Here is a 24,345-nt window from a genome sequence, read left to right on the forward strand (position 1 = left end):
TACTTGGGGCAGATGTGATTCTAGTATTAAGATTATTAAGACAACTGATTTACCCTAACTTTTTCCTCTTTCGGTTTCTCCAGGTGCATCAGACATATCCAATACCAATATTCAACCCTTCCCTCCATAAGATCTCAATAATGCAATTTTATAACACACAAACACTGGTTTAACAAATTTGGTCCTCGACATCTGGTTGTGTCTCACGACCTTCTCCCCCTCCCAATATATTTACCTCCCTTGGCCTCCTATTTTTATAAATTTCCCACAGTGATCAAGGTAGGCTGCAGTGTTATCTGACAAGCTCTACTCATTGTGTGTGAAATACGTTGTGGAGCATGTAGAAAGCAGTCTCGACAAAGCCCACCTCAGATGTTGGCTGAAGAGGCACCAGATGCCAAGTGCAGGGGCAATCCAGAGGGAACTAAGAAAACAGACGACTAGGCAAGGAGAGACTATGGGGCTGGTGAATGGCACGATAGAGTGAATATGATGTAGGATGATAACCACTGATGTAGTATAACATTTTTATGATGTCTTTAATATTTTGTGGACAATAGGAAAAGTCTTATGCCTTATTTACATGCCAGTGTTTTGGTCAGTGATTTTCATCAGTGACTGTGAGCCAAAAAAACAAGATTGGAGCCTATACAGACATATGGTATAAGGCAAAGATCTGCACCTGTTCTGTGTTTAGTGCCAGACCTGATTTTGGTTCAAAATCACTGACTGAAAACACTGACCGAACACTGACTGTGTGAATGAGGGATTGTCAAAATACTCTGTCAATACTCAAATATCAATAATTAATATTAATAAACCCTCATATTTTGAAAAACTGCCAAAAACTATAGTCTATGAGACATAAAGAAGGAAGACATCTAGCCTAGGGTGTGGTGGTGCTACAATGTGATTGACTACTTGCTGCTTTCTCCTATAGATCACAGCTGAATGCTGGGGATCCCAGTGGGACACCCTAAGGGAGCAACCACATGGCAGGGTCCTATTTGGGGCTTGGCCAGCTGCGGTCGAGAACCACACAGCCAATTAGGCCACAGCTGCCTCATATTTAACTAATGAAGACCGCACTGTATAGCCGGTCTGAATTTTCATTCTTTCTTATCATAAAATGCTCCTTTTAACAAAAACTGTATCACCAAGGCCTAAAACCCATTGAAATATGCTATTGTTTTTGTAATCCCAGTATTTCAGGTTAGTCATGTCTACACAGGATGAATATAAATTATTGCTTTCTCACCTTGAATGTCATCATTCTGGACAGAACCAGGTCCATCACAGGCTACAACTGCTTATCTTGTTAAGATCACCTAATTACTGCATGTGACTGCACATACTTTAAGGGGATGTCCAGGATTTTACAAGTAATTTCTTATTTTCAGGTTAGGCCACCATTCAGCTATTTCAGAGCAGCTCCAGCACCAGGACTACAAAGCTCTGTCTGAGGTCCTCGAAGCTTGTGACTGCACTGCTGCTCCCGTTCACTTTAATAGCAACAGTGTTGCAGTTACCAGCATCTCCGCTAAATAATAGACAGAACTATGTAGTTGAGGATAGGCCATACCTTGTGGAATTCTGGACTACCCCTTTAAGTTTTCCAGGGAGAATTACAAAAATATGAGCCAGAGCATATTAAAAGTAACAAAGAAGCATTTCTCACCTCCACTGATCCCCCAACGTTGCCGTTCCAATGCTGGCCTGGTTTCCACTGCTCTAAAAGTGATGTCACAGCTTGACATGACAAAAACACAAGGAAAGGCCAGTCATCCAATCACTGTCCTCAGCATTTCCTGTATGTCGAGTTGTCACAGGGAGTGCAAAGCAGCATTAGAATGGCAGAGGCAAAGGCTCGCTAGAGGTGAGTAAAGCTTCTTTTTTTTAATTCTCTCCAGAAAACCCCTTATCCAGTTAAGGAGTATTATTTAGATACAGTTAGAGGGGATTTTCAACTGGATAACTCTCCATATACTTAAAATGCAGACAGTTGCTAGAAAAATCGGGTTTCTGCCACCATACACTACATGGTCATCGATCAGCCAAAAATTTACCTTGGAAATCCAATGATGAAATAACAGTGAAGCATGTTCCTGGTCCTTCAAGCACATGGGCAGATTGGCCATAGACTCTACAGGGAAATTTTCCGGCATCAGCCCTAAACCCTCCTCTTGGCTGTCAGCAAGGTACATAAAGATCTGATGCTCTCTGTATTAATTAATGTAGGAGCATCAGACACTTATGCACCTGCCCAGTGGCCACAGGAGCCCTTGTGAATTCAATTATAGTGCCGTTCTCAGGACGATGATACAGATTCATACTGTGGGGTGGGCTGTGGTATTTTGTGCTGCACTTTGGTATTTGGTTTCCCAGAGGCAGTATTTTGTGCTGCACTATACTATTTGACTCTGCTGATGCAGTATTTAGTGCTACACGGTAGTATCTGGTTCTGCTGGGGTAGCATTTTGTTCTGCTCGTTGGTATTGCTGGCCCTGCTTACTTCTGCCTTCTGCCAATTTAGACTCTCCTACAACGAAGCCAATTTATTTTTATTTTTTTCCAGGGCCACTTTAAGTTTCCAGTCCTCCCCTGTTCAAGCATCCTTGTTTATATGGAGCACGATCAACCAGAATATGATTAATTTTTACAGCACACAAACGTGATTTCTCAGTGGTCCGAGACTCTAAGAAATATATTTTTATTCGTGCCGGCAGACACTTTTGTCATACAATATTCTGACTACAACTAATAAGCATCCATGGTTTGCAGGATCTATGACACATTTTGGGGTACAGTATCTCAAACGCAATTAACCTGTGTAATGACAATGGTTTGTAAAGACAAACTCTAACAAAGACCAGATGTTATGAAATGTATTCAACATACCAAAATGTGCAGTATTTCAATATTTTTATTTGAGTTTTTTGTGTAGTTTGCCAAGATTAGAAACATCTCTGATTGAATCATGTTATAAATAAATTTAAAATCAGTTTTCTATGGATGTTTCAAAAACATTTTGGGGGAGATTTATTAAGACTGTCATTGTGTGCACTGGTCTTAGCTGGCCCTATGCTATCGGAAGATAGAACACATTTATTAAGAGGCACATGCCTATTAATAAATTCCTTGCATCTTCCTTTGCCTGTGTGCCAAAATGAAATCTACTCCAGCCAGAAGTTGGAGTATATTTTAGATGCATATGTTAAATGAGTATAGCAAAATGCGTCTCAACTCCTTCCACCCATGCCAGCTGCAGGTATTATGCCACAGTTGCAAAAGGGATAACATAACATTACTAGAACTTGGTACCAGATTCGCAACCATATCACTAGAAGTTAACACTAGGATAAGAGCTGTAGCACTTGGTCGTCTCATTTCACATGGGAAGAGGGCTCATGGTCTACACAAGGTTGAGAATCTCTATTCAAACCAATCCATCATATCCCAGAGAAAGCCATAGGATACTGGTAGTTGTGCACAGAGGCAAAAATGGACGCAATCCATTATAAGAAGTTACTAATAAAATACTACTTAATTGAATGCTGGGTTAATATAGTTGCTTCAACTGGGGACTGGTTACAGAGTAGCTCCATCACTAAACTCTGCATGTACCCAAACTTAATCATAAAAATATATTGAAATGAAGATGAACTTCATAAGGCACAGATTTTATTGAGGTGAGCACAGGAGTAGGTTCCATCATTTTTACAAATCCGTATTTAAAGGAAGTAGGAACATTTCAATTCAGTCTTCATCTTTCATCAGCATAAAACATTTGGAAGTTTCTATATGTGTTTTGAAATAAGGACAAGATCTGGAACCTATTCTATAGAGAGCATCTTAAATTTGGGGTGCTGTTTATCTTATATAAAAAGCTACTGATATCCTATGCTAGACACTAAAAAGCTGAACTCGCAACTGGCCCTGTCTGTTGTAGATGGTGAAGACTGCAACCACTGGGATCTCAATATTCTGTAAATGAGTTGTCCTATTTGGATAATCTTTGTCCCTAAGTCTTATTAAGGAACATGGACATCACTCGGGACCCTTCTATGTGCTATGGTGGACCCATATCAAGGGACTAATTTCAATGAAAGAAAAGGATCTGGTCCAGCACCACATCCACAATATCTTCTATCTTTATTTTCTCATGGTGCCATGATGTAGAACAAATTGTAACTGTCTATAACGCATTGGATGTACTTCTTCCTTGTATGTCTCCGCTTTTAAAATGAGAAAATAAAGATAGAAGATTTCATCGACATAGTGCTGAACCAGATACTTTTCTTTCATGAAGATACTGAAGCTGAAGCAGCCTTGATCATGCACCATCCTATGAGGTCAGGAATAAGAGGTATGGAGTGGAGAGCTGATTTGGTTTCCCTTTTCTATTTATGGACTCATCTCAATGCCTGCCTTGAAAAAAAAACTTGCCAGTAACGGCCATAGGTAAATCAATACATCGTCCACTGCAAAATCACCTGTGGTCAAACACCAGCTTTAAGGTGGAGATACTATACCTAGATAAGTATAAATCCATATGCTTTAAGTGATGAGAAGAATGTAAGGTACATAAATGGTCAATGAATCTCAGTGACCATCAAAGTCATGTACTAGATGACGTGATATAATTCTCATACCTTACGTCCAGCCTCATTGTTGTGCAAATTCATGAGAGTCCTTGCATTCTGCTTGATCTCTCTGGAGTCCACAAAATCCTTGGAAAAAAATAATCCATAACGGATGTCAGCAGAACAGCCTCCCCATTTCCAGCCTTCATCTCTGTGGAATTGTCCTTGTTTTTCCTTATCACACCCACAGTCATTCATGCTTCCTTGAGTACAGGCAGATGTGATGGCATGGGCCACGCCAGCCGCAATGATGGCATACGTGAAGGCTGCCTCCCTGCTGCCTGTAGAGCAAGAAAGGGTAAGTCAAAAGCAACAAAATGATAATGAATACAACATGGTCAGTTCATAGTCAGCCTTGTTCTACACAATACCTTCATACACATAATCAAAAAATTCAAGAGTCAAAAATTACAAAACATCGATTCCATCAAGTCAAGTATACATAGTATAATGTACATGCGCCTCAAGCCTTGGACTGGGGATAAGAACCAATAGTGATGAACTACAGTTGGAGCGGGATAAGTTTGTCTAAATTAATTCTATCATTGCATGATCATGTTCCCAATTAACTATGCCAAGCCAAAATTACAAAATCATACAGAGCCTACTTACACACTCCTTTCCTAGAGTATGCTAAGAGTAGCATATGCCCTTCATTTCAGATGGTGTAGAGTTAGTGATGAGTTTGTTCTACGCTATTCCTGAATTATTACTGCATTTTCTCAGAGTAGGTCAGCAAACATCATGTATTTTGTCTGTTTCAGCAGCTGGACAGATCACTACAAGAACTCTGGACCAGATTAAAGGGTATATCTAACATCTGCTCTACTATGATTCATAAGGTCCCTAACACCAGGTATCTAATTGTGCACAATGACAAAGACATCTGAAGATGCTTTTTCTTTGTGATCCTCAAAGTGCGCCACAAGTGGCGCATAGAAGCCAACTATTTTTACGCAAGCATGATTTGTGCATAAAAATTTACTATAATTCCCACTAAGAATAATTTCACTTTCTAGAGCACAAAGAGCCAGAGAGATGCATAATTTATTAAGAGGCCTGCGCCTCTTAAGGCGTATCTCACTTCAGCCCACAGTAGATCAAGACTGGTATATGAACCATCATTCTTGATTAATTCACCTCAAAGATTATACTTAGCTATCAATCCTAGTACCAGCATATTCATCCTGAGTCAGAAATAATATTTTCACACTTATAACTCATTTTAAATAAAAACTGAGAGTATAAAAACTAATAAAAAATTAAAAAATTATTTTAAAGAATAGCAATATCCATCAGTAACCATGAGAGACAACCAAATCTCTTAAGTAGAATATGCTTATCAAAATACAACCTCAATTCCAAAAAAGCTGGGACACTGTGAAAAATATAAATAAAACAGAATGCAATGATTTGCAAATCTCATAGACTCATATTTTAGTCACAGTCAGTAGATCACAGGACACATATCAGATGTTAAAATTGATACATTTTATCATATCCATGGGAAAAAAAATAACTCATTTCAAACTCAATGGCAGCAACACATCTCAAAAAAAGTTCAGACAGGGAAAAAAGGCTGGAAAGGTAAATGGTACTAATACAAAAATAGCTGGAGGAGCAATTTGCAACTAAGTCACATGATTTGGTATTAAAAAATACGGTAGAGAGGCAGAGTCTCACAGAAGTAAAGATTGGCAGAGGTCCATCAACCTGCAAAAAACTGCATAAAAATTGTGGAACCATTTCAAAAAAATGTTCCTCAACATAAAATTATAAAGACTTTGAATATCCCACCATCTACAGTACATAATATTATAAAACAAAAATCTGAGAATCTGGAGAAATCCACGTGTGCAAGGAACAAGGCCAAGGGTCAAATTTTAAAGCTCATGATCTACGGGCCCTCAGGTGGTACTGCATTTAAAACAGGCATGATTCTTTCCTAGAAATCACTGCAAGGGCTCAGGAACACTCCCAGAAATCATTGTCAGTTTGCTATGCAATGCACAAATGCAAGTTAAAGCTGTATCGTGCAAAAAAGAAGCCATACTGTATTTCAACACGATCCAGGAATGCCACTATAATTTTTGGACCAAAGCTCATTTAAAATTAACTGAATCAAAATGAAAAACTGGGGTCGAAATTATCAAAATTTGAATTTTTTTTTTGGAACCCACAGACATTGTGTTCTATAGATTCAAGAGGAGAGGGACCATCCAGCTTAACAGTGCCCTTTATAGAAAAAGCATGCATCTCTGATGGTATGGGGTTGCATTAGTGCCTATGGTGTGGACATCTTACACATCTGGAAAGGCACTATCAATGCTGAACAGTATATAGAGGTTTTAGAACAACATATGTTCCCATCCAAACAAAATCTCTTTCAGGGAAGGCCTCGCATATTTCAGCAAGACAATGCTAAACCACATACTGCATCCATCACAGCAGCATTGCTTCACAGAAGAAGAGTCCAGGTGCTTAACTGACCTTCCTGCAGTCCAGACCTTTTACCAATAGAAAACATTTGGCGCATCATGAAATGAAAAATCGGGCAAGAAAGACCTAGGACTGTTGAGCAGCTAGAACCCTACATCAGACAAGGATGGGACAACATTCCTTTCACAAAACTCCAACAATTAGTATATTGGTCTCCTCACTTCCCAGACATTTACAGACTGAAAGAAGAGGGGATGCTACACTATGGTAGACATGGCCCTGCCCCAACTTTTTTGAGATGCGTTGTTGCCATCAAGTTCTAAATGAGTTAATTTTTTTCAAGAAATGGTGAAAATGTCTCACTTTCAACATCTAATATGTATCATATTGTATATTGTGAATAAAATATGTGTCTATGAGATTTGCAAATCATTGCATTCTGTTTTACATTTATTTACATTTTACACAGAGTCCCAACTTTTTTGCAATTGGGATTGTAAAAGCCAAACAATGACAGTCAGACATTATTAGAGTTGCTTTATGCGGTCTCAAAACTTAAGACCTGAATAAATATAATGTTTCTCACTATTTAAACCATCGGACAATCCAAATCTTTTGACGTGTTAAAAAATGACTGTTTGCTGGCGGCAGATCATGCTGTCTAATCGCGATCTTCCTCTGGCAAACCCCTATACTGTAGTCCAAAATGGTCGGCACTCAGCCTCGTTAGGTGCCCGAACGGGAAGGAGGAAGATCCACAACGTAATGAAGAGATCCCAGCGAGCGCTCGATCCTTAGTTTATGTATCCTTTATTTTATCTGTCACAATGTATCAATAGTAATGGACGCGTTTCGGCTCGTCCAGCCTTCGTCAGGTCAAGTTAATACATTAACTTCACAAATTTTAATAGCAGTAAATAGACCACGTGTGGTGACGTCAGACGCCCAGAAAGAGGAGGGCGGTGATTAGACAAATGTCATTCAATGATCTCACGTAGTACCTCCTTACTATAAATAAACAAATACATTTATACATCTATAAAAACAAAAATGAAAGAATAAATGAATAAATGCTGATACCACTCAGCTCACAGTGTGTCATCTTTGATTTGCTGTCTGAAAAAGAAACAATCACCATTAACAATCTGATATAACGGCAACCTAATTTACATATGCATGATCTCATATTCCCTGTTCAACCCTCTGGGCTGTAACGTGCCCAGAGTGTGGATCTAAAAAGGCTTCTCTACGTAGTAATTGAGCTTTAATATCACCACCTCTCCTATGTCGCTTTACTTGTTCTAGCACCTGAAACCTCAATTGGGAAATTCTATGTTGAAACTTATGAAAATGAAACGGTAAGGGTAGTAATAGGTTGCCTGTGCGAATGTCAGATTTATGCTTGCAGATGCGATCTTTCACCGCTTGCATAGTTTCTCCTATATACACCAATCGACAAGGACACTTTACCAGGTAAACAACATTTGCGGAGTTACAGGTAAAAAAGCCCTTAATCTTAAAGGCTTTTCCTGTGTACGGGTGATAGAAGGAATCCCCTTTAATCACATGGGAACACTGTATACAGTGCAAACAAGGATAGGTGCCACTTTTTCCACTACCGATTGTTTTTTGTATAGATATGGTTCTCATAGTGCCAATATCTGCACGGACCAATTCATCACGGTAAGTGGCACTCCGCTTGTTGCAAATTAGAGGTGCGTTCCTAAACTCAGTAATTTGTGGATATGACTTGCCCAATAATGGCCAGTATTTACATATGATAGAATCAAATTTGCTATTAAAGGGATGGAATTTATGAGTAAATACAATGCGCGTATCTCCTGTTTTCTTCTCTGTTCGTGTTGAGGTAGTGACTTTTGATAATAACTGAGGTGGGTAACCCCTCATTTCAAATCTTTGTAACATCTCCTCTACCCTCTGTTCCTGCAATTGGGGGTCAGAGACAATTCTTTTTACCCTTTGCACTTGTGATTTAGGAATAGCTTTTGACGAAGGCTGGACGGGCCGAAACGCATCCATTACTATTGATACATTGTGACAGATGAAATAAAGGATACATAAACTAAGGATCGAGCGCTCGCTGGGATCTCTTCATTACGTGGCAAACCACTATACAGCGGAGAAGATCGGTGCATGCAATAGCTTCCCTCCCGACAATTGTCTGCCATACTAGGGTGTCTAATTGTCACGGTCTATGGTGTATGCTGTGACACTGTTGCCACACTTGCGGTTGCCCGCGGCAACGTGTTTCTGTGAGAGCATGCGGTGGCAGTGTCTTGGCCTTCTGGGTGATTGCCGTGACATGGTTGCCACGCATGCTGTTGCCGGTGGTTACGTGTTTGGTATGCTTGTGTGTGCACTTCCCCTTTAAGTTGTAGCCTCCCTCTGTCTGGTGCTGTAGGGGTTAACTTCCTGACTGGGTGTGGTCACTAGGGTTTTATCCCCTGTGGCTCCCTGGCTGGAGTCAGTTGTAGTTCAGCTGTCGTTGGTGCTGGAGCTCTGCTCCAGTCCAGGGTGTTCCATCAATCCAGTGAGGGCCACCCTTGTGGTCACCAATGTTATCCCGGTGTCGTCCACTTTTCCCTGCAACTAGGCCTGTGGGGACTCTGGTTCATCCGTGTCTTGAATGAACCTGGTTGTCTCTTGGCCCTGTCTCCTAACCTCAGGGATATTCAGGGATTTCAGGGTTCTGAGGTTTCCAGTGAATGAGCCCTCCTACATTATGGGTCAGCTCATAAAGTTAGGAAAACAGGGCCAGATTCAGGGATGCTATAGGAGGTGACCAGCTCCCTTTTCTTGGCAGCCTGGTCTAGCTGCTACCCCTATCCCTTTTACCGTGACACTAATACAGCCTCAAGACTGTTAAAAAAGCAAGAGTCACAGAAGCTAATGGCTACATAAACAACGAGTCCTTTTTGCCTTCTTCTGGATCAACTGGGGATTTATAAATATAAAGAGGCAGATTTAGCAAAGTTGTACAGCAGTTTTCTAGCGTGCAAAAGTTCCAAATTTTTGCACAAATGGAATTTTCTTTATTATTTTCTAAAGCTCTTTCCATTTTTGAACAAAAGCGAGTGGTTAGAGCTTATCGAAAGGGCCGGAGTCCGATATAGTTGCAGTAATTTATGACAGAAAACTGGTATAAATTGTTCCTGAAAACGCTGCCAGTTTTGGTGCATGGAAACCACAAGATGTGACAAATTTTTGAATGGTGTGCATCTCGACATATACAGTATTTGATAGATCTTACTCTGATGGACTGTCTTCAGTAAATATGATCCAAAATTTTGAACTTGATGGACATGTGTCATTGGTCAATTGAGTAACGGTAATAGTCACAAATATTTTTGTGGCGATCACTAATGACTGCTTATTGTAGAGCTATGTATATCTCTCCATGTCTGATCACATTTCTCTGTATTAATGTGCTCCCCAAAATTACTTTCCAGGCAATGAATATGCTCAAAGAATGGAGGAGCTAAAAAGGTATATGAAGCTAGAAAAAAATAGTTTTTGGGACATGGACAAAAGTGACGCTGTTTCTGGAAGAAAGCAGCAATGTTTTTAAAATCTCATACAAGCCCCGTTTTACTTGGCAAATACAATTTTTTCTGCCCCTTTAAAATCTAGTCCTCTTTTCTTGTTTTCAAAGTGCAAATGATATCTGGAATTTAAGACGATTTTGGAATAATCTTAAAGTATATATGGAAATTCCATTTTCCGCTTGCACCAGATGTTTTCCACATGGGCTAAGGAATGTCTTATCTTAATTTTCCAATAATAGGTTTTTTATAGGTTTCTTAAAGAAAAGAGCATGAGATGATTGTTCATAGACTGGAACTAACTTAGACTATGTAACTAACAAAGTTAGATCAGTTTACAAAGCCTTACCAATAAATTACGTTGGATTTCTCAAGGATGGAGAGCGGGAAGGCAAAGGTTTTATTGTTTTTTTTGTTAGTTTTTTGGTAAAATGAAAAGTTCTTAAACTTTCTAATATACTTTGGGTTTTAATTCATTACCATTTTCAAGATCTCTGCCAACTGTCCGTGATTGAAACATTCTCACCTATATCCAGAGGGTACAAAGATATGCATCTACGCCTGCTTCCACAGATGAAAGAGGTGAAATCAATTGAATTAAAGTGGTTTTCCAGCAGGGCAGAATTTTTTGAAAATTGCTCTGTGTGGTTTAAAAAAAAAATACAAGAGTCAAAACACCCACTCACTGATGACCTGCTGCTCCCATTCCGTTGTATACTGACCGGGTCCTTGCTGGTCTCCACTTCCTGGTCCTTTATTCACACACAGAAAATGCCAGGAAATGCCTGCGCAGCCAATCACTGGCTGAGGTGGTTCACAGAGTGGTCATCTCCTTCCATTTCCAGGGACTTGGAAAGTGTCTCAATGGGATCCCTGAGAGGGATTCATATTTTTTTTTTAAAGAACTCTAAGCACAAAAAAAATCCCCACTGGACAACCCTTTTTAATCTAGACAATCGTCTCTCCTGTCCTGATACTGTCGTTCGCTACAATGTATCAGGGTAGATAAAATGTATCAGGATAGCTTAGACCATATACGATTGTTTCTAACTCTCAGATATCAGAAGTATTAGATCTATAAGGGTTTGAAGTCTATGGATATAAACAAGAATGTTTTGCAAAGATATTATTATAATGAACCTTAAACCTGAACACCATGTTCCCATGTTTATGCATAGATGAATGCCAATTCTTTCTCATTAGCATGTTACAAGAACATAATGCATAAAATATACATTGTTTTAAACATACAGTACAGCTTTGGTTTTAGATTTCTGACATCTACTTGCTTGCAGACAACCATAATGCAGAGCATATGAAATGAAAGAAGTCTGAATTTAATATGAGAATTCTTTCAACCCAGCAAATGTTTGCAATTTTTGTATTGTTCAATTTAATACTAATATGGATAGCAGCTTAAAGAAATATTATAGTAGTGAATAGGAGAAATGAAGGTGTGTCTTTAAAGGCTATGTACACCTTTGGAGGCAATTTTTGATGACTGTATTTTACTCATTTTGGGCTAAAAATCTTTTTTTCAATTGGTCTTTTTTTTAAATATTGAGCCGTTCTGTCACAAAGGGTTTACTGTTTGTCTAGCTGTATGAATAGTACTTTTTCCTTTCGCTTTGTCCCAGTCATCTAATAACCCTGATCTCTAATTTACTAAGAGGTCGTAAACACTTATTTAAGCCAAAATCTTATCAGTAAGATAATAACTGAGCTATAATGAGTGTTTATAATGTCAGAGAGCAGAGATAAGGAGTCCGTCAGATTAGCTGGCGAAGCAGAGAGAAAATTCAGATCCCTCTATTAGAGCATCTCAGCCCTGTACAGAAACATATTTGTAATAAAGACCAATTTACAAAAGATTTTAGCTGAAAATAAGTACAATGCAATAATAAAAAAAATGTCCCCCAAAGGTGTACATAGCCTTTAAAGGGAACCTGTCACCACAAAAAGGTGGTTCAAGCTGCAGTCAGCATGCTATAGAGAGGGGGGAGCTTTCATTCAAACCTCTGATCTGTTTATGCTTAGGAGTCATGTGGGATGGAGCTACTCAATGATAACTGCATGACTATGCATACAGGGAAGGTTGTCAATCACTGAGAAGGACCACCCACATGACACCTAAGCAAAAAAAAAAAAGAGAAGGGCGTTAAAGGGGTTGTCAAGGATTAGAAAAACTTTGTTGCCTGCTTACAAAAACTGCATTTTCTCACAAAACTAGACAGCAATCTGCTTATCTCAAACTATGCCAACTTGGCCATGTAACGGCTGCTATGTGGAACCATAGCCTTACTCAATTCCACTGCAGTATGGTATTGGACACTGGGTAATTCAGCTGTCAGCAGACAATGTATTCGTTCCACTGGGAATATTATTGTCAGGCACTGATTACAAATCCAGACAGAGGTGATTTAGTCAAACCTAAGCTCCAGAGCTTAGACTGGTGATGGCAGCAAAGTAAATTTATCAATGTCACTAAAATCAGAGGGGGCCTTGTGATTCCCAAAGTTTTAAATCCACTGGCACTGCCCAACTTTATAAGATCTCACACCATACCTGGTCAATAGTCCTTCCAGAGCAAAACCAGCCTGCAAATAATCAACATTTTTAAGTCTGTCAAAATCCATTTGCAGAATGTGGAAGGGGCATCAAATTCAGAGATTTCTCTGTAATAATCTATGTGTGAAATCATCCTCAGATAGATCTTGGAGACATCTACAAAAATGTCCAAAGAGTCCCTGGCACAACACCAATTTGGAAGACGTTCCCAACTGTCTGAAATACCAATTAGCATAGTTCCAGAGAGTTTTCCAGCTATGTTGTTGTAAGCTACCAAGTGATTACAAGGAGTGAGGTTTAGGGCCTCATTGAACAGATCCCTGCCATTGCCCATTGTCAAGAGGATAAGTAAAAACACTAGGAGGGGGAAGGGATCCGAGTAAGCAAAGCCGTGTCCTTCAAGTGCTCAGTCAGGGAAGGTCAGGAACATGGAAGCAAAAAAGGTGACATTGACTCTGTTAGTATTAAGGGAGGCAAAGAAAATAATAGGGGTAATAGAGAGGAAGGGACTGAGAAGATGATGAGGGGTCCAGGGTCTCAGTGAGGAAGGGGCATGGATGACAAAAGGTAGCAGGGGATTTGTTATGGAAGTGGGGAGCAGAAAGTGGTAGAATTCCTGTGGGTTTAGAGAACAGTGGAGACAGAAGTAGCTGGAGCTCTGTTGGGGGAAGGGGGCACAGAAGATGGCAGAGGCTCTTTTGTAGCTGGGTGCATAGAAGATGGCAGGTGATCTGTGGAGGAGAAGGTGGGCATAGAAGATGGTAGGCATTATATGGAGAAGAAGTGACAAGAAGTCTGTTGGGGACAATGGAAACAATGTGGCAGAGAGTCTTTTGGGGCAAGTACTCACAGAGGGCGGCTGCAGCACAGAAGGTGGCAAAAGCTCCATTGGGAAGGGAAATGGGACACAGAAAGTGGTAGGCATTCTGTTAGGAAAAGGTTGCATGGACAGGAAAAGAGGGGGGGGGCAATTAAAGTCAGAAGGAGGAGACAATGGCAGGCACTAACTGTTGACCATATAGATTGTTTAGGTTAAAGGAAATGGCTCAGTGAAGCTATGTCCTCTAGGTCAAGCTATATGTGCCCTACTGTGTGAGATTTCCAGCAGCAGCAGGCAGCCCTGGCTGGTAAGTGACAGAACCCTTTGTATTAGACTTATGTCTGTGCCCTATATTGCAGTACCACTAGGACTGACCTGATGGCAGCCCTGCCTGTCTGGGCTAGCCAAGGTTGTTAGCAGAAAGAAAAATAGTGCCAATCAGGGCAAAGAACATTTGTTAAAAAAAATTCTAATTTATGAAAAGCAAAAATAATTCAAAACACAAGAATTTTTCACATTGACTTCTGAAACGGGAAGATGTGAAAGCCTACAGGAATAGTGAATTTCACCATTCATTCTGCTTCATTGAACATTGTGAGAAATTGACAGCTAGGCCCCTCTCTATACGCTCTTCAGCCTTCTTTAAATGAAAAGATAAAAAAAAAATTTAGGCTGGAGAACACATCTTTATACAACAGCATGCAAGAGTCCCTTTTCCCCATTCATATATGTCATCATGTTTAAAATGATAATAAGTTGGATAAGAAACTAGTTAGAGGGGTGATGTTTTCAGATCAGTCTTTGTTGAGTTTCTCAAATTTGGAAATTCACTTTCAAGTAATTTTCTTTTACCTTTTGATGCCTGGCTTTATTTAGAACCTATTGAATGTCAACTAACCCCGGGTCACCAGTGACCTAATCAGCCAACCCTGTCTTCTCCTCTGGAAATGCTGAAAAGGCTTGGATAAACCCAACATTTTAAAATTTCTAAATATTTAACAAAACTAAACCAAAAATTTAAAAATTTAAAAATATGATAAAACAATTCTTACAATTTTGTACAAAAACAATATAATTCACATTTTGAATAGGCAGCTTTATGTTGTCCAGTGTTTAGTGTTTTTCTAATTAGTATATTGAATTTTATTCCAGAAGAAATTAATTATAAATTTATTATTAATATCACATTAAATATTACATTAAATAGTACTAATTCAGTAAAGTTTCATATTAAAATGATAATATTATAGTATAGCCATTTTTTATTTTTCAATATTTCTAAAGAAATGTTTACATAATTTGGAGTTTTATACCCGGAGAAATTATTAATTCTATATTAATATCACATCAAATATTACATTAAATAGTATTAATTTAATAAAGCTTCATATTAAAATGTTAGTAACATAGTGCACCCATAGTATACCTTCCATTTTAAATTTTTTCATCTTTTTAAAAAATGTTCAAATAATTTGGAAGTTTTTCCAAAAATACCTAATTGTGTAAAATAAATTAGGTAAATTGTGAAAAAAAAGGCAGGGTACATTGCTATACCTTTTCGCTATTAAAAACATGCAGACAGCCAGGCCTCACAGCATCTTTAACGTGTCTAATGGGGTTTGATAATAACTTTTGTAAAACCATGAAAGTTTAGTATAGGATAAAGGGCTGGTGACAATAAAACCGTGGAACAGTTTTCTATAGAGATGGATGAATTGAGACATTCAGAGGCATATTAACATGAAAGAAAATGCATGACAAATTGCCAGGGAAAAGAAGCTAAATATGTCATTCTGTTGTTGTATGTAAATTCATGTATGATCAAATATGGATAATAAGGAGCAGCATGCAGTACATTAAGGGTCCATTCACACGTCCGTAAGTGTTTTGCGGATCCGCAAAACATGGACACCTGCAATGTGCGATCCGCAATTTGCGGATCCGCACATCACAGGCACTAATAGAAAATGACTTTTCTGGTCCGCAATTGCGGACAAGAATAGGACATGTTCTATTTTTTTCAGGAACGAAATTGCGGATCCCGAAAAAACGGATCCCGAAAAAACGGATCCCGAAAAAACGGATGCGGATCCCAAAAATGCAGATGCGGATCCAGGAAATGTGAATTTGCATCCGTTCCAGCCCCATTGAAAGTGAATGGGTCCGCAAATTGCAGAACGAATGCGGACCCAAATTACAGACGTGTGAATGGACCCTTATGCAGATGAATATCAATGGACAGGATACTTAAAATGTTGCTTATCTTCAGAATATCAGAATACTGAATACACAGGTAATAAATAAGGATTGTCTGATTTAGAAAACTAATTGCGTATATATATATATATATATATATATATATATATCATTCTGATTAAATAGTGGGGAGTCTCTCATTTAGGATTTTCATCAATTATCTGAAGCAGAGAGTGGCTATAGATGGCATCTCTTTCTGGAGGATCTGTCCTGTACACATATTACATAGACAGTTCTTTGATTTGTATAGAAACTGTGTAATGCTCCATTTCTCCTGTAGCGACGCTGCAGGGAATTAAACACTTCCCGGTTCCAGAGCTTACAGCTGATCATTAGGGCCTACACAAAGATCAACTTATTTTTTAGGGATCCCTACTGTCCATAGGATAGAACATCAGTATCTGATCGGTGGGCATCTGGCCACAGGGTGCACCCAATAGAACAGTGACGCAGCATGGAGGTGGCCAGAGAGGTGGTTGCCCAGGGTGGCAAATTGCCAGGGGAAATCTGTCCGCCAGGGCACTGTCAAGACAATATCCATCCTGGTGGGCGGCTCTGTCAGGGGGCCACCTGACATGACTGAACAATAACTGCACTAATTATGCAAACTTTGAATTATTAGTGCAGTTCTGAGGCTTAGCAAGCTAAAGGACCTGGGATGACGTCTTCATAGGTCCTGAACCCTCTGAAGAGTAAAGGAACTGCGCTGACAATGGTGTAGTTCAGAGATTAGGACGGTCCAGGTGCAGGACCTGTAATGACATCATTAAAGGTCCTTCCTGATAGTATATAGAAGAACTGCAGAAGAAGCATTTTGTGCAGCACAGTGAATATTTATTTTGCGCTGTTGGGGAGAAGCAGGAGAAGGTTAGGTCTCGAGCTGTCAGGTATCCCGAGTAGAAGACAGAAGCAGCTGATTACTGTTTCTGCCTTCTCCTTTGCCTCCATGTATAGTGCTCAATTAGCGCTAGGCAGTGAATGGAGGAAGCAGCTATGCCACCTCCTCTAGTGGACCCAGGGATCACATGTCACAGGTTAGGTGGGGTGCAACACTTGGCTTGCACTGGGTGCTGGCTACTCACATTATGCCACTGCAATAGAATGTTGTGGTGTTCAATCATCCAGGGAATTTACTAAGACCGGCCATTGTTAAATACATCAGTGGTTTCATCAGTGTTTCACTGACTGGTGAGCGGTGACATTGGTTTTCCAGTGATTTTCAGGACTGTTGTTCATTGGAGGGATTTCAGGGTCTCTGTGTTCACAGACATATTCGTCCATACAAGAAGCTCTCTAGACCAGGCTCTTTATGAAGATATCCAATATATAGCACCCATACAGTAGTAGACTGTATGACTATATGTGTATATAGATTCTGTCCAGTCGCATTAGGGTGCATCAGATGTCTCTGCCAGAGGTGCACCGCTGAAGGCCTGACACGCCATGCTTTAAGCAACATTATTTTGACATTGTTTAGCCCTGTTACCAGATCACTTCATGTATGAATGTGTTATTTGGTCATTCTATGTTGGTATTATTTGAGTGCTGTATTTGATGAGTACCATCCCGTAAAACACATATCATAGTATAGTACCATAGCTAAGCCTCATTCACCCATCAGTGTTTTGGTCAGTGATTTCCATCCGTGACTGTGACCCAAAACCAGGACTGGAGCTTCCACAGACATAAGGTATAAGGGAAAGATCTGCACCTGTTCTGTGTTTATAGACGTGTGAATGAGGCATTATTTGCATACTATATGACAGTACAACATAGTGGTGCTGCTCTTGGCACCATCCAAAGTAAGACTGGCTTAGTATATCTATATATATATATATATATATATATATATAAAATAAACAATAAAATAAACAAAAACAATTGTTAGTTAATTGACATTTCCCATTCTAAAGTCTCTACAGAGAATCTTACAAAGCAAAAAGAAAACAAACCTATTAAATTGCAAATGGAACACAAAGAACAGACTTTGATACATGTTCTGCAGAGATTCTGATCCACAGTTTGTGACCCAGTTTAGCAGGTGATGGGACTACAACAGATAAAATGATTGAACTGTACAGTATCAAGTCATTGGTAACATACCCACTTTCAGCTCTTTCCCAAACACTGTTCTTTCTCCCAGGGCAGAACAGTTCCACCGTCCATGTCTGAACTGAAACTGACACTCATTGATCCCCATCTGCGCTCCTTCTCCGATCACAATGATAGCATCAGGTCTGTTGAGACAGATAGTCCTCTGTCTGGGTGCCAGGCCTGGAATCTTACTGCAGATCACGCTGGCCCCCAGTGCCACCACAGAAGAGAAGCCTCTATTATAGGAGACAGGAGAAGAAGTAACATTAGTATCATCAGTTACATGGTCTGATGAAATCAATCCCATCTCTGTCTACACAGAACTAGAAAATCTGCTTATTTAAAATAAAATAGAGAGTGTATGTATGGATATATGAAATGTACAATGTACTACAGTCTATGCAAGAGATAATATCTCCTGCTTTATTGAGTATAGTTATTTTCAGATTTTTATGAAAATGCATATAAACCTATAACGTTTCTGAAGATCAATGTAAGCTTTGGAAGTAGAGTATTGCTTAAAGAATGATTCCATCTTATGCTACATTCACAAAATAGTAAAAAAAAAAAAATGCCCATGAAAAACGGACACACTGTCTGTTTTTCATGGCCATTTCTCAACCATTTTTCCATTGGTTTTTCATAGATTTTCATTGGTTTATTTAAAACTCAACCCCTGTGGTATACATAATGTCCCCTATAGTGCCTCCCAGCATTAATAATGTCCCCCATAGTGGTACCAAGCATAAATAATGTCCCCTATAGTGCCTCTCAGCAATAATAATGTCCACCATAGTGCCTCCCAGCATTAATAATGTCCCCCATAGTGCCTCCCAGCATTAATAATGTCCCCCATAGTGCCTCCCAGCATTAATAATGTCCCCCATAGTGCCTCCCAGCATTAATAATGTCCCCCATAGTGCCTCCCAGCATTAATAATGTCCCCCATAGTGCCTCCCAGCATTAACAATATGCAGAGGGTTTTTTATGCCAAAACTAAAACTACTCATCTCATCAATTTGCATGTGAAGAAGCAGTTGAACTTCTCTTGATGCTGAAGGATCTCTCAGCGATCATGTTCATGGTGACGTAATCACGCTGGGTATTTTTTAAATTATTTTAACCTCTAAAAGGCCATTTTCTACTAGTGTACCCATTTTTAACGTCAGTTAGAAGGGTACATTTCTGTGTAATGGCCGTTAAAAACGGGGTCTGTCTGGCTGTGAAAAAATAGGACATGTCCTAATTTTTGACAGCCACTATTCACTGTCCCCTTGTGTTATATGGTAATTTAGCCATTTCCTGCAGGATATAGGATATGGGTTTTTATCATGGCATATGTGCATACATTTGAAGTGCTCTGAACCTTCTACCTTGCACCCGCACTAAACCTACAACATCAACTACCCCAATTACCATCAAGCACGACCCCCAACATCAGGGTGTGCCCCGAGGGAAGAAAGGGTATGCCCTCCTTTCACTGTCCTGGCTATAGGAAGCATCGGTGTGAGGATTGCCACTGTGATTGACTGTTACAGCCAGAGTAACTACCACTCCCATACTCCGCTCCTTCTCCATCCGGTCTGCGGTGCTTTTACCATGGTACGCCTACATTTTAAGCTCAAATTTTAGCCAAAGCTTTGCAGCATGCATGAGCACTATGACACCTGTGAGCATTTTATTCACAGAGATACAAGCAATTTAGGCCCAGGACCAAGCAGTGGCTTATGGCCACAGTATTCTTCCCATGGGTTGCCACCCCCGTCACACTGTAACGTTGCAGGAGGATGGGGACAATGACACTAAGGAAGGTGATACAATCTGCCATTCATTACAGAATAACATTCTGATACAAATAACGTTACCAGTGCAACCAGCACACAACCTGAATGCCTCTTAAACTTCTATATGTGACCAGTCTCTAGAAACAATATTCAGTTGTCAGGGTCAACCGCAGCAATGCAAAGCAGTTAACATTCTTCTATCAGAGACCGTTCAAGAGTCCTTACACCAGGTGCCCTTTTAGCTTAAAGGGGTTATCCAGGAAATGATAGTAATGCCCTATCCTCAGGATAGGTCCTCGATATCACATTGGTGGGGGTCCGAGCCCTGGGATCCCTGCCGTTCAGCTGTTCCAGAGAGCTACCGTGATCACCAGCAGGCTCCCAGAAGAGGCTGCAGTGATCACAGAAAGCCTGGCCTTTCCTAACAGCTGATTGGCAGAGGTCCTGTGTGTCAGATCCCTGATGATCAATCCTGTGGACAGATAATCAATATTATTTCCAGGAAAACCTGTTTAATGACTTGGACTCACCTTGAGTGAGTCCCTCTTGTAGCCCACTCCTCTGTTATGGGGCTGGTACTGGGGTTGTGGTTTGGCTCTGTAATGTGACTTCAGCTTGCAGCCTTCTGCACAGTTCTCACACTCTGCACAGTTCTCTCTCTCTAAATTGAGCAGGACACACCTGGTGGCTAACTTTCTCCACCTACAGTAGGTCTTTAGAAACCTCTGTTTCTATCGCTCTCTCCAGGACACACAACAGACTCCCTCAGGGAGATTTATCAAACTGCTGTAAAGGAAAACTGTTTTAGTCACACATAGCAACCAATTAAGTTCCATCTTTAATTTTTCAAAGGAGCTCAGATAAATTAAAGGTGGGATCTGATGGGTTACCAGTTTTCCTTTACACCAGTTTTAAAAATCTACCCATCTGTCTACTACAATGTAGAGAGGTATGTCTAAACTCCATGCATGGTAGGGATCTTCTGATGTCACAGGGTCACGTGACAGTCACAGCTTCGATTTCAAAGTGACAATTCGTCTTAAGCTAAACACCATGGTTTGAGCTGGTTACTATTATTTTTTATATTAGTAATGTTTATTACCAGCGAGCACGGAATGTAGAAATTACCCTTCTGGTACATCCTGCAGCTGCTTCAAACCCACGTGACTTTATCTTCTCAAGGTCCCTACCATGCATGGAGTTTAGATACAACCAATGTAGGACCTTTCACTGTGCTGGCTCCAAAAACTTCCACAGCTGTCTTCTGAACTTTGGTTCCATCTCCCTTTTGCTGATACACAGCCCCTAGACACTGTGGTCAGCATGCTGGATGAATGCTGCTTCTCTGGGTCTTATAACACGACCGAAATTTGCTGTAGATCCCTAAGAGCAGATGAAAGGACTGAGTAACTGATAACCACATACAACCAGTGTCTTTCTGCTATAATGATGACATGTTATGACATGAGCTATGTATGGAGCAGTCATTTCAAAGCACAATAGTCAAAGTCTAACAAAGGAACAAGAGAAACACTTGGGTGGGTGAAATAAATGCATCTACTGGAGCAATGAGAAGACGTGGTACTGGGTATCACTATGCGGGATTGCATTCAGTAGGTTGCAAAAGCGAAACTGCTGCTGTGAAATTGTTCACAGACATAAAATGGATTTTGTGCTAGACGGTGCACACATAAAAGACACACAGAGAAGCTAAACTCCTTACCATACAGAAAAAGAGCGAATGTTGAAAACTGCATGTGACCTACATCAAAAACAGCAAGTTGTAGGGTGCCATTGTCTGCCTACACTGAAGATGAGCTGCCGAGATGCTGAGAATACAACCTCTGTGAACAGACTTATTGTATCCAGGAATAATAGAAATGATAGAGCGGGCCGAACAACAGAAGCTATGCCGTGCAGCTGTCTAAATACAAAACTAAGAAAATGACATGTCTACATATTCTCCAATGAAAGCCTGAGAGAGTGGAGAAACATGACCAAAAATAACAAAAAATAATAATAGTAATAATGTCACAACTATAAAGTAAAAAGATGATAACAGAGAAAACTAGTCAGAGATGGAGATTCCTCTAGTAATCCTTGACCAGGGAGTCCAGAGGCTCAAAATAAAAAACTAAGAAAATTACATATCTACATATTCTCCAATGAAAGCCTGAAAGGGTGGAGAACCGTGACCAGAAAATAACAAAGAATAATAATAATAGTAATAATAATGTTAGAACTATAAAGGAAGAAGATGATAAAGGAGGAAACTAGTCAGAGATAGAGATTCCTCTAGTAATCATTAACCAGGGAGTCCTTAGGCTCAAAATACAAAACCAAACCATGACTACAGTTTTCTTCTAAAAAAAAGTATGACTACCAGGAGCCACAAGCTATACATTTAGACACAAGTCACCGTATTTTTCGTCCTATAAGATGCACCTAGAAAAATATTTTTTTCTTATTTTTCATTAGCAGAGAAGAAAAGATTTTTTTTTTTCATCAGACCTCAGATCAGACTCCTAAATCAGACCCCCAATTGCTCAGATCAGACAACACAAATCAGACTCCCAGTGTCAGACCCTCAGTGCTCAGATCTACCCCCCTGCTCAGATCTCCTCCCATGCTCAGATCATACCCCCATGCTAATTTCAGACCCCCCATGCGCAGATATGACCCCCCCATGCGCAGATCTGACCCTCATGCTCAGATTAGAACCCCCATGCTCAGATTAGCCCCCCCATGCTCAGACCAGACCCTGATGCTCAGATCAGACCCCCATGCTGAGATCAGGCCCCCATTGCTCAGATAAGACCCCCCATGCATAGATCAGACATTCCATGCTCAGATCAGACACCCCATACTGAGATCAGGACCCCCCCCCCATGCTCAGATCAGATTCCCCAATGCTCAGATCAGAACCTCCCATGCTTAGATCAGACCCCCATGCTCAGTTCTATAATTTAAAAAAAAATGGCCTACCTCTCCTGATCGGGCACCGGGCGCCTCATCGGGCACCTGGTACTCTGCAGGTCTGACATGCTCTCCACTGTGACCTGATGCGTAGTGTCAGGTCATAGTGCGCGTCTCCACATACTACGTTCTGACACTGTGCGCATCAGGGCATAGTGGAGAGCCAGCTGGAGCTGCAGAGTAGCAACGGTGCCCGATCAGGAAAGAAGATCTGAGCATGGGGTGGAGAGTGTGCCGGCCTGATTGCTTCCCGGCTCCACCTCTCGAGCTGCACTAGAGGCAAAGAGCGGACAGCGGCTCGAGAGCTGCAGGTTGGCCACCCCTGTTCTAAGGACTCTTTCACATGTCAGTGAAGGATGGACGTGTGCTGTCCATCTCCACGCACAGCACATGTACTCATTGACTTTAATGTGTGTACTCACATCAATGGTTTTCCACAGACCATCAGTCAGTTGTATACTACAAAAGCATGCCCCATTTTTAACCATGATTATGGATCCCTCAAGCACTTTATAGCCTATAGGTCCGTGTAAACCACAGACACAACACAAATGACATGTGTGGTTGCTCAGTGGTCTTCATGGACCATCGGTAGAAGATGCTCTGGAAATTAATTTTCAGCCTGGCAGTGTCTATGGAATATGGATGACAAGGGCAAAAAACGGACACATGGACCAAACACAGAACATCTTCATAGATGAACCACTGATCATCTTGTCACAGAGGTCAACAAGGACATGTGAATGAGGCCTAAGGCATAGTGCAAATATGATTGGGTTTAAAAGGGTTGTCTGATTACAGCAATGTGTTCCCTACCCACAGGATAGAGGATAAGTATCAAATCGGCAAAGGTCTAACTCCTGGGGCCCCACTGACCGCAAAGGTGGGGGCCCGTGTTAACCTGTTTGACTGGAGCGGAATACATTCATGCACACTGTCACTGCATTCACCTCTATGGGGCTGCCGGACATAGCCAAGTGCTTGAACTCGGCTATATCTGGCAAAGCCATAGAGTTCTTTTTGCAACAGTCAAATGGAGGAACCCAGGCCTCCATTCTCATGGTCATCATGGACCCCAGCAGTCAGATCCCCGCCAATCACAAACTTATCCTCAATCCTTTGAAAAAAGCATAAAAACTATACCCTATCCTTTGGATAGCGTTTAAGTTGTAATGGGACGACCTCTTTAAAGAGGACCTGTC

General features: G+C 40.5%; 1 protein-coding gene across 2 annotated transcripts in view; it reads right to left on the reverse strand.

The window, feature by feature from the left end:
• LOC120979189 (protein Wnt-7a) overlaps positions 1–24,345 on the reverse strand; it is a 77,679-nt gene that overhangs the window by 33,312 nt on the left and 20,022 nt on the right. For both annotated transcript variants that reach the window (XM_040407774.1, XM_040407773.1), the window contains exons 3-4: positions 18,393–18,619; positions 4,653–4,924 (exon numbers count right to left, since the gene is read on the reverse strand). In XM_040407774.1, the coding sequence (XP_040263708.1) occupies positions 4,653–4,924; positions 18,393–18,619 (499 nt within the window). The remainder of the gene's footprint in view (positions 1–4,652; positions 4,925–18,392; positions 18,620–24,345) is intronic.

This window comes from Bufo bufo, chromosome 9 (assembly GCF_905171765.1).
Source record: "Bufo bufo chromosome 9, aBufBuf1.1, whole genome shotgun sequence".
NCBI classification, from domain to species: Eukaryota; Metazoa; Chordata; class Amphibia; order Anura; family Bufonidae; genus Bufo; species Bufo bufo.